At 53.2% G+C, this 11,459-nt stretch overlaps 1 protein-coding gene across 1 annotated transcript; it reads right to left on the reverse strand.

The window, feature by feature from the left end:
• Window positions 1-1,861: 1,861 nt before the first annotated feature.
• On the reverse strand, window positions 1,862-8,806 carry HERPUD1 (homocysteine inducible ER protein with ubiquitin like domain 1). Its single transcript, XM_075434045.1, has 8 exons — window positions 8,653-8,806; window positions 8,128-8,205; window positions 7,964-8,038; window positions 6,729-6,850; window positions 6,253-6,375; window positions 5,278-5,613; window positions 3,935-4,040; window positions 1,862-3,290 (listed from the first exon to the last, which is right to left on the reverse strand). The coding sequence occupies exons 1-8, from the start codon at window positions 8,779-8,781 to the stop codon at window positions 3,123-3,125; spliced, it is 1,137 nt and encodes a 378-aa protein (XP_075290160.1). The 5' UTR covers window positions 8,782-8,806; the 3' UTR covers window positions 1,862-3,122.
• Between the last annotated feature and the right edge of the window lie 2,653 nt (window positions 8,807-11,459).

Below are 11,459 nucleotides of genomic sequence, written 5' to 3' on the forward strand. Positions count from 1 at the left end.
CCAAGGGAGACTAACATCAACAGCCATTGGGATGTCCCTGGCTGCTGAGAACAGGGACAACGAGCATGTGCACAAGGGAAACGGCTCTTTGGAGAAAAGGGGAAGCCAGCACCCCACCACCCAGCTTATCTGCTCAGCAACAACCTCATTCTCAGGAGATTTACATTCCATGAGTTAACAGGAGCACACCCTTGGTGACAAACAGGACTTCAATGACTCCTTCAATAAGCAGCCTGCTAGAAGTTTCTGCAGTGAAATGGCTGAGATAAAACAGCCAGTACATTTCTCCCTCAACAGTTGTTTTCCAGCAAGGACAGAGACCTGCTCTCAACTAGAAGCTGCCAGAGCATTTCAGGAGACGAAGCAGCAGAGAAGCTGGTTTTACTCTGCTGCTCACCTTGCCACCCTGCACAACACAGCTGCTTTCAGAGAAGCCCTGCACAGCACACCATGGCTGAACCACAACACATTAGCTGCAGCTGTGCTGCACTAGTGCATCTGCATACAGCTATGCTTGCAAGCATGAGGATTTAAACTAGCAGAATCACACAGCTTGAAGCATAAGCCAAGGCAACCCCAGCTTCCTAAACCTGTAGCCTCCTCGCCCCTTCTGTTCTCTGCAACTTCAGCACTTTGGTCCCAGCACAGGGTCATGCTATTCCCAGAAAAGCTCTCTGGGATTCCTATGCTCTTTCAGCAGCCTTGCTCTGGAAGTTTCAAGGTTTTTTTTTTTCCTGATTTCCAGCCTGAATCCCCTCAACTAATTCAAGGCCCATACTGCCTCACCCACAGCTGGCATACAGGCTACAGCACCTTCCTTGCCATCACTACTGACATACCTTAACATTCACACCACCCTTCCTCCAGGCTGAGCCACCTCAGTTCCTTCCACTGCTCCCACACCTCTGCCATCCCCACCTGACCATCACCCAGCACAGGGCTGATGCTACCACAGCAGCCAAGGTCCTTGCCAGCCAGGCATCAGTAACCCAGCTCCACCTAACACCAGGCAGGCTCAGAGTCACCAGTGCCCGGAGCCCTTGGCCAAGCACAGCTCCCACCTCGTGGTGCTCCTGCCCGGGTGCACCAGCAGCTGTCTCTGCACAACTACACAGTATTTCCTTTCACATTATTTGCCCACTGTCCTCTGCTGTAGCCACAGCTTCTCTCCACCCTGATTGTGAAGGCACACATTGCACTAAGCCCTTAAGCTAACATTCTCTAAGGCCGAGAAGCCTCGCTACATCCCTCCTGTGACATTAGCTACACTTAATTAGTTTTCCAGCTAATTTTAAACCTACCTGCCAGCTTGCAGGAGTAGCAAAACCCTCAAGACTACAACATGTTTTGCTGTCTCTGGCAAGTTCTCAGAGAAGGCATTTCACAAGTAATCCAGCACTCAGTGCTTGTTGCCTAAACCGCAAACCAGTTTATTTCTAGCTGCCAAGATATACCCTCTCCTCCAGAGACTGGGCCCAGGCACAGGTGATTCAGGCACTTTGCAGAGACACCCAAGTGACAGTTAGATACACCCTGAAGAAAAAAACGCATCACTCAAAATGCAGTGCCGAGCACAGGCAGACTTACCACTAGCGAGGGAAGAAAGAGGGGATACTAACACCAAGAACATGCTCAAAGGCTTATGCAGAATATACCCAAAGTAGCAAAACTTACCTCCTCTCAAATTATTTCATATAAGTACTTACAGAAGACTTAACCGCTAACTGTTACCGCTCTGTCCCACCCACCCTCCCCAAGTCTCCAACAAATTGAAGACATAGCAGAAAAACTACTCAGGGTGAGATGCCTGGAAAGGAAATCATTGTTCAAAGCCCAAACCACATCATTAAGATTAAACTTGCTACTGCAGGTAACACCAACAAACCACGGCCAACAGTCTGATATGAAGGGGCAAGACCAAGCATCACCAGTTTGGCTGTCACGCGGAGTCACAGACTGGGCTGGGGAGGGGGGGCGGGGTTAGATTCCAAGCTTTCCAACACCTGCAGAATTCCCTGCTTCAGGGTGTCCACAGCCTTTGTGCCAGCAGTTTTCAGTAAGCAAACACAAGCTACAAACTAGCTAAAGCACCTGAAACGCTAAAGGTTGCTGAGGAATACAGTTAAGCAAGGATCCAAGCTTAAGGCTCTGCAAGCGTTTTTTCCCCCCCTCACATCCCAACTCATTTATGATTTTGCAACACAACCAAGGTGAGAGCAAATCCTGTGCTTTGCACAGGCAGTCTTCCAATTGCTGTACGGTGTACACAAGTATGGATATCAATGCCTGCAAATTTTATTGGTGTCAAATCCCTTCACCATATCAGAAATTAAAGGGAACACAATGAAGTAATACAAGAGTTGCTCTGGAGTGAGAATGCAAAGTTGAATATAGGCATCAGACTGCTTTAACTTTGCATCCAAAAGCAGTGAAGAAGTTTACGTCTTGCATAAATTCTTGCTAGAGCTGAACACACATCTTCTCCCATGATTTGGCAGGGCAGAAAATTAAGCATCAAGCTTAAACTATCTGAATGTGGCAACGTGAAATCTAGCCTGCAACTCCACCAAGGTAACTGCTTACCAAGAGGTCACTGTCTTATAGCCCTCTACTTCATCCAACAAGGAAATTGCACCATACATCCTTCATAGGAAAATATTTACACAGGAAATTTAAACTATTGTTGAAGCAATTTAACAATAGATCCTTCCTAAAAACCTGCTAATGCGTATCTAGCAAATTTTTTTTTGAGATCCTACACTCAGTGTAATTTAAATAGCATTTGAAACATTCCAACAGGAATCACATTGCACAGAAGCAATTTGCTTCTCTAACGTTTTCCCACACCTGCTCAAGCCTGTGCATTTAGCACACAAGCTTTCAACACCAAGCCTCTACATAGGTACCTCACAAATGCTACAGAACAAAGTTATTCGGAACGAGGGCAAGCATCTCAGTCTCTAGGCTGTAATGATTTAAGGCTTTTTGCAGCTTCGTTTGCTGGGTCAGTGACAGCCAGAGGAAGTGCCATCCGCTCTCAACACCTGATTTGGAGCTGGCATCCGATTTGCTCAGGTAGACCAAGGCCCATCGCAGTTCCAGACAAGTGGACTCGTGGCAAGTCAGTTGCGGGTCATTCCAGGCCCTTCTGGAAGGAGGGATGCAAAGAAAGTCTTGAAAAAAACCCACGCCGTGCTCATAAACGAAGGGTTAGCCTGCTGCAGCTCTTGTAAAGCTTGTCCCTCGTCAGGAGATGCCTCCGATTCATCTGCTCTGTCTGCATTTCCTCCCTGCCAAAATAAAGGGTATTTGGTAAATGAGATCATTTCAGAAATGCATTAGAACAATCAGGTGTAGAACAGCATGTTTTGTTACCCAGGTGTCACTGTCAGAATATAAAAAGCTTGCAACTATCCCCAGACAACCATAAAAGTCAAAAAAAACAAGCTGCAGGCTAGTATTACTGGCCAACTCATGCCATGTGTCCAAGAACACTGTTTAGGACAGACACAAAGCACCAAATTGGTGAACTACGTATGTATTTACAGCTAATGAACTTCCACTGGCATCAACCAGCCATGTCAGCTTGAAACGCAAGACTGACCGCTTGCGTACTCAGACCCTACCACTGAGGTACGAGCCTAAACCCCGTCTCCAGTGACGGAACCTGTTCAGCCCATGACAGACCACTCTCTCCACTGCAACACCCTAAAGGACACAAACCACTAAAAGGTAACAGCCTGAAATCCCCTGTTCTACAGAATAATCAGCTACACCAAAGGGGAACTCAGGCTGGCAATTATTCCCCCGTGGAAGATAGTTTCTGAAAAAGTTTAGAAAAAAGTTTTTGCTGCTACTACATGTAATTAGTAAACTGAAAGTAAAGCTTCAGAGGATTTCATACTCGTGATTTAAAAAATTAGCAAGACAATACCTGTAAGTTATTGTTCTGGTCCTGGTTCACAGCAGCCTGAGGAGGAACATTGCCTGGGAAGGGTTGAACAGGTCTTCGTCTAAACGGAAGCCATCCAACATGGTGCCTGGGCAAGGCCAGATTGTTATTAATACCACTTAAACACAACTCCTTCCTGTCACACCAACAGTTCAGGTAGCATCTGACCACTCAGGACTGCAGACAGCGTGTTTGGCATATTAAGGGCTCTCTGCCCTGACCCAGTAAGCACTTCCAAAGCCTCCTGTTCACAGCACACCATGAGGCAACGGAAGGCTGGGCATCTGCTCACACTCAAAGCCAGCAGCACTACATCCAGGTCTATCTAGCACACTGCCTGTTTACCATGCTGTGTATGCCCCTGGGTAACTCCTCTGTACTCACCCTACAAAAGCACACAACAAAAAACCTGCAAAACACAGCACTTTTACCAAAAGATAACAGGCCACATAGACCTTTTTAGAAGGTCTGTATCTCCACACCACCTGCACCTCTTAACACAGAATATGAGCTGCTCAAAGTTACAGTTTAGAATTATCAATAGTAAAATTTAAGAACTTCTGATGAAGCAATCAACCTTCCCTCTCCAAGTCTGCATAGAAGTTGGAAGAGCTGATCATTTGAGCTGCTCCAGTTTCAACTCCTAGACCTACCAACAGGAATTCAGAGGCCTGTGTCACTTCTTTGACCAGTGATCACAATTCGAGGGAACAGATTATCCTTCTCAGACAAGACATCCCAAGCACATTATCTGAGGGCCTGTTACCTTTACTGTGCTTCTGAGTGACTTATCCCAAGTTTTCGCCTCCTCCAGAGGCTTGGAGGCAGTTCAGGACACCACTTTCAGTTTAGCTCTGTCTGCTCCCTGGAGAGGCAACACAGTAGGAAAACCCGCACACGTACATGGCTTCGACAGCCGGTGTGAGCCTCTGCCCAGACCTGACAGCCTGGCTTCCCCGCAGCACCTGCCAGTCACCGCACTGACCCCACAGGTCTGCCTGCTCCAACACTGCCGAGCTGCTAGGGCTTTACACCAAGAGGTACTCGGGTTTCAAGCAGTTTTCCAAAAAGGAAAGCCAGCCACACCAGAAGCATTAGTACAAAAACCAGTAAGATCACTCACCATCATCCATTCTTAATTTAATCCAGGTACAGGCTACACTTATATTTTTGCTAAATCCTGAGTTATACCAGTACAGAGGAGCAGTTCACCCTTTCCAGGTACACAAGTCACACGGAACTCCAATGCCGCGAGGCTGACCACAGCACGGAGCTCATTGAAACATCTCTGAATACAACAGTAAATATTACCACCATACACTTACAGATACATCAGCACAGTGCCACCCATAACCAGGAGGAACCTGCTGAGACTCGAGTAGAAATAGATGATGTTGACAAAAACATAGAACAGTGTTGCTGAGTAGAGCCAGTCCAGCCAATCTCGGTTGCCACCCTCCTCTTCCTCCATAAGGGGACCCCCTTGGGCATTCATCCGCAGGTTCTGGTTGGCCCCTGCGTTAACCTGGGCAGCAGCATTCTGGTTTCCAGGTTGATTTTGTGCAGGATATGGGTCTGGGAGAGGAGCCGGGGGTGTCACTGGGATCTCCTGAGAACGTCGTGCATGGGATGGGTCAGCAGATGCTGCAGTAGAAGCCAAGCTGAAACCAGAGAACGTGACGTACAGGATAAGGCTTAGTCAAATCCTTTCACACTTCACACAGGCACCGAAAATTTGTCCCTCTAAATATAGAGTCAGATCACATGCACATAGAAAGCATCAAATTTAGAGGCTACAGAAGAGTTAAAAACAAGTTTTAGTTCTACCCATGACAACAGCTGCATAGTGACTTCAGCAAGTCAAACCAAGCACCTTCCACTTCATGAACAGTTTCAGTACTTCACAAAAAAACATCTTCAGAGGAACTTAGAAGTCTGGAAGGCTGCTGCAAGCCTCAGCTTCACCGCTGTCACTGATTTCCAGTCAGTGTGCTACTTTAAGCAGTCAAAAAACAGTGAGGAGCTAAGGCCCATCAGCAGGATTAGATTCACCCTACAGACACCCATCCTCCCAATCAAAACAGTCACAGATCTGCTGTGTGCAAGACTCAAAACCACTGGCCTGAACACTGAGCCAAGCACCACGCGACAGCAAGAGGCACTCCCCCACCATCCAGCCTAAGTTACAACAACAAAGGGCCTTCCAGCCACCACCAAGAAAGGAACAACTGCCAGAAGCTCTCTACTTCCTTGTACTACAGTTTCTACTTTCTGCTGGTAGCTTTGGACAGAAAACTTACTATTGCATGTAATACTGTCTTGCGTACACCTGCTGAAACCAGGACATCTGCAGCATGCCGTAGGTTGAGTAAGCCGAGAAGCCAGGAGCCACGCGTTGGAAGGGATGCCGAGTTGTTTCCAGCCTTGGCCAAAATTTGAACACATTCGTTAGCGAATACTGGACAAACTGCAAGAGTCATTTATTACAGGACAACACAAGTAGATTCTGCCATTTTGTGCATTCAAATTCAAAATTAATTCTTCCCTCTTGAGTATTAAAGGTATCTCTATCCACTCAAATAAAGGGAAGATTTTCAACTAACACAGCACTGCATTTTCCTTTAGCTTCGATGTCCACTAAGGCTTTTGTATAGTCTCATCACCTTTGGCCTATATTCTATGGGCTTAAGACAGCACATGTGGCATGAGGAGCTGGCATCCAACATAAAGCTAACATTTTAAAAATCTTAGTGATGTACATAAAAATTGTATTTACCTGATACTGGTTTCTGCTGAAGACTGGCCATCAGAAGAGCCCCTCAGGCTTTCATCACATGAGGAAGACACAGACTGCTCTGGACTTCCCTCTGACAGTAACTTTGGCTGATCAGCTTTAAGCTAGGGAGAGCAAGGTGGTTTGTGAGGTTTATCCAGGACATTGTGCAAGCCTTATGCAAAAAGGCTACACCACACAGAATACGCTCCCATTTTACAACTGCTACGCAGCTCACGCACTTTGCCCTGCATGGCACCTCTAGGCACTGCCACAGCTCTCGGGCATGATGCCACAAGCACTTCCATCAGTATTTTAAAGCTCCTTTAAAAATGACAGGCACCTAAAAAGGACTTGACTGTACTCTTCACTTTCACCAGATCTACACCTGTGTTTAGTCATTTTTATGGGACCTGTCTGCATGCATCTGGTTATAAAAACGTAATTAGATCATACAGAAGGAACTACACTCAAGAGTTTTGCTTTTTAGCTATCATAAATTTGTACGTGCATACACAAACTGCTGTGCACAGAATTCAGGAGCTGTTCTGTAGCAATACATCTGTACAGCATCCAGACCAAAGCTGGCGCACATCTGGCACCCACCAGGCATGGGCAGGATAAGCTCAGATTGCCTGTAACAGGCAATAGAAACACACCTCTAGACACCCTACCACACCCACTTGAAGGTGAAAACTAGTTTGGGCCTTTTGCATGTAAGACCAGCAAGTACTCAGTTCAAGCACCAAGGCTGCTCTTCGCCTTCCTCAGGGCAGGCTGATGCATTCAGGAGAGCAGTTCCAATGTCTCCACCTGGCAGCCTTCCTTCATCCCTACACCCCCACATGCAGACCATCACTGCTTCCACTTCAACCACCATGCCTCCTGCCCACAAGCACAGCCTCTGTGCAGAGGAGCCTGGGATGCAGGCCACACTACCCAATAAAACTGAATTTACCAGAAGGCGTTTCTCCTCCGAGCATCGTGGTACAGCTCGATTTAGTGGCTGGTATTTCTTAACAGATGCCACAAGAATCTTTACTGATGAACTGCAGAGTCAATTTTTTACCCAGCTTAATCCACATATGTTCTCATATTCCTAGCCAAATTAGCACAATGCAATATTGCCATTGCACTAGCAGGAGAAAGCCATGGTGTCGGTGAACTTTAAAATAGCCGGTTAATGCTTCCCATTTTCAGTCACAACCCGAAGACATCTGTTAACTTAGCATAAGTACCTCCACGTTGGTTTCTTGCACATCTGCAGGAGTCTTGAGGTTGTACACCAAATGCAGAGCATGCAAGTCCCCGTGCTAAAACATAATAGAAGACACATTAAACAACTATCACTCCTCTTGATATATTTCAGCACACCATAAAAGATTTTTTTCTTTTTTGATACCTTTGGCAGCAAGTCTTTCAGATAGTGATGGTCCAGCAGCAGCTTCCCAGAATAAACCAGCTTTTGGTCCTCTTCAGGCTTTGAAGAAAGCAAGTGAAGGACAGGATGACTCGCTCTGCCCAGTGCACACCAAGCATGAAGGGACACAGCTGGCAGCCCGCGGGACCCCGGCACCCCGCTGGCAGCCCGCGGGATCCCGGCACCCCGCTGGCAGCAGCCCATCCACGCGTGGCAGCACGGAGGGAGCTGCCCGCACCGAACCCAGCTACCAGGGGGAGAAAGGACCGCGACGGGCAAGCCCACGGGCGCCAAGGCCTAGAGCGGCAGGAGGGGGCAAAGCACCCCCCGGGCACGCGGTACGAGCCGTCTCTTTCACAGCCCGGCCTGAAACACCCGGTTTTTCCCTCAAACAGCGGTGCGGAGGAGCCGGCCCGGCCGGTCAGTCCCCTCAAGCCCCAGCGGGTCAGCGCTCAGCAGGGGCCGGCCCCGAGACCGAGCCGCGTCGCGAAGCGGCCCCGCACTCACCGGCGCGCCGGGTATGAGGCGGCGGAGCTCGGCCTTGAGGCGGCGCACGGTCCAGGCGGGCGCGGCTCGGAGCCGCAGCTCGGGGTGCCGCTGCATGGGGCTCCGCACCACCACCCACATCTCCTCCATTGCAGGGCCGCGACCGCGCCCGCCCGGCGCTTTTATGGCCGCGCGCCGCGCCCCGCCCTGCCGCAGGGCCGCGGTGGCTGCGGCCGATTGGCCGTGGCTAGAGGAGATGGGCGGGTGGGCTGACACGTGGGCCAATGGGACGGAGCCCCGAGTGCGGCGCCACGAGAGGGAGGTGGTGGGGAGCGGAGAGGCTGATTGGGGGGGGCTGGGCGAGGGGCGGGCTTTAGCGCCACCCCCTCTCCCCGAGCAGCGTCACCATGGCGACCGCGGGCCGTGAGGAGATGGTGGCCATTGCGGGGCAGCGGGGCTGCAGGCAGCGGCGCGGCCTCACCGGGCCACCATGGCCGCCCGCTCGCCCCGGCCCCCCCACGGCCACGGAGCCAAGCCCCCCCCCCCCCCCCCGGCCACCGCGCCCGGTGCTCTGCCGCGCTGCCCCTCAGACCCCGGCCCGCCGGCCCCTCCGGCCTGCTGCGGCCTGCTCCAGGCCCGGCGGGCTCTCGGTGGCCCCGCTCCGGCCAGCCCCCGTCGCGGACCGGGCCCGGGGGATCTCCGGCTTCGCTCGGCCCACAGGAGCCGTTCCCATGAGGCCCCATCACAGGGACACGGTGCTGCACGGGGCCCAACGGTGCTGGGGGTGCTGGGAGAGGCGATAACTCACCGACAGCGAGAACCCCTGAACACAGAAACCCAGAGCCACAGCTCCGGAGCCCTCTCCCCGCACCCGTCTGCCTCCCAGGTGTGACCTGGCACCAGGACAACCGGCGCGAGCGGCCCCGCTGCACCAGGAGCGGGTTTTGGCGCGCGGCGAAGCGATGTGGCAGGCAGGGAGAAGTGGGTTTGATCCGTCAGCACCGCGTCCGTGCTCTGCCAGTTTCATCAGCCGCTCCCCGGGGGAAGAGCCGTGCCACGGGGCATCGCTGCCTCGGGAGCCGACGGAATAAAATCATGAAGAAATGGAACTGAGCCTACGCCCGGTCTGACAGACCCTCCGCGTCCCCACGGGGATGCAGAATTCCAGCGGAGCCCCTTCCCGTGCTGCATCCCTCCCCACAATGAGCACCATTGCTCCGGAGGAATCGCTCCGGAGCGGAGGCTGCGCTCCCAGCCGGCTCTGCCCTCGGCGGGCTCGGGAGGGCTTTGCCCCCCAGCCCGAGCTCCGTGTCCCCGCTAAGACACCACACCATGGGCAGGGACCAAGAGCCGCGTCCCCAGCTCCTAGGAAAGACAAACATGGTGTCCAAGGCCGCCCTTGCCAATGTCCCCTGTTAAGGACGACGTGACTTTGCCTGCTGCTCTCTTGGTTGCTCTCCCTGATCGGAGTGCCCAGAGGGCTCCCAGGGGTGGCGGGGACGGGGTGAAGCTGTGGAGGTACTGGTGTCAAACCCGGGTTCCCAGGCTCGGTGTTTGGCTGGGACGTGGCAGGCCCGTGGACCTAGTGAGCAGCTGCGGCCGCAGCACTGAGCCTGCCTCCAGCCCAAGCCCCGTCTTTCTCCCCCGTGTCAGGGACTTGGGGGTGGGGGCAGAGCTGACTGAGCTGCCCGTCCCCTGCCCCAGCCTTGCTGGGAGAACCACCCACCCACGGGAATGCGCTGGGCAACCTCACCCGGACCCTGCGCCGAGCCGGCCTTGAGCCAGGGCTGGAGCAGCGACCTCCCTGACCCGAGCGTTCCCAAACCCCGGCAACCCCCCTGAGCCAGAGGGTCCCGAGCCCCCACAGAGCTGGGCCCTCGCTGCCCAGCCCTGCAGCAGCCAGGGACGTGTGGGTCTGAGGGTGGTGGACGCGTCTGGACGGTTGGTAGCAGCGTGCTGCGGTCTGGAGGCCGACCCAGAGCTCCTGGTGCTGAAGGAAAACAAATACCTGCCCTGACGCCGTCTGCTTCGCCGAGGTCTCGCTCTGCGGCCGCAGGTCTGGGGGCATGGCGCAGAGCGGAAGGTGTGACCAGCGTGTCACCCCCACCGCCCTGCTGAACAATTCCCCCCGGTTCACCGAAACCAGAGACGGAGGGCCGCAAACTTTCTTTAGTCGCCGGCGCCTGCGTGAACGTTGACCCTGGGGTAAATCAGGATTACCCCTCCGACCTCAACGCAATCCCTCTGGCGATTGCTGGTGGGTTCACAGCCCCGCCAGTGCTCAGGCTCGTTTTCACTGCACGGAAACTGGTGTTTGCGGGGTGACGCCGGGGGTCTGACGTGATTTCGTGCTGTCCGAAGGTCACTCTGCAGGCCAGCAAGGACGGCATGATCCGGGCTGCTTCTTGGGGTTCGGTTCAACGGGAAGTGCTGCGCGTGTGCCGTGTCTGGGCCTTAAAAAGCTTCCCACGGCGCAGTGGTTGTGGCCCCTTCGGCCACACCTGAGCCTTGTTTGGGCGCTGAGGTGGGTGACGCCGGTGCCGGCAGCCCACGAGCAGCCGGGAGCTCACGGCGTGCTCCGGCATGGTGCCGGCAGAGGGGAAGGGGAAGGCCAAGCCCCGCGCCGCTGAGCCTCGCCGTGTTGAACAGGGCTGGTTCTGCCGGCGACGCGCCCCGAGGGTGTCCCCGCGACCTGGCAGCCCTCGAGCAGACGTGCTCTGGCGGGCTGGCGTGGCGAGCGAGGGCCCGGCTGGTGAACACGGGGCTGTTCCCCTCGTCCCGCTTGGTTGTTCCACCCCGAATCCACCGACCCTCCCGGCCTGTGCCCT

The sequence above is a fragment of the Opisthocomus hoazin genome, chromosome 12 (genome assembly GCF_030867145.1).
Source record: "Opisthocomus hoazin isolate bOpiHoa1 chromosome 12, bOpiHoa1.hap1, whole genome shotgun sequence".
In the NCBI taxonomy this organism is placed as follows: domain Eukaryota; kingdom Metazoa; phylum Chordata; class Aves; order Opisthocomiformes; family Opisthocomidae; genus Opisthocomus; species Opisthocomus hoazin.

What these genes read in the sequence shown, in the direction of transcription:
- HERPUD1 (XM_075434045.1), bottom strand. Translation starts at nt 8,781, where the DNA reads ATGGAGGAGATGTGGGTGGTGGTGCGGAGCCCCATGCAGCGGCACCCC. An exon ending in TGAAAGACTTGCTGCCAAAG is followed by an intron (nt 8,039 to 8,127) that starts GTATCAAAAAAG and finishes ATTATGTTTTAG; the next exon opens with CACGGGGACTTGCATGCTCT. An exon ending in ACCAGAACAATAACTTACAG is followed by an intron (nt 3,291 to 3,934) that starts GTATTGTCTTGC and finishes TTATTTTGGCAG; the next exon opens with GGAGGAAATGCAGACAGAGC.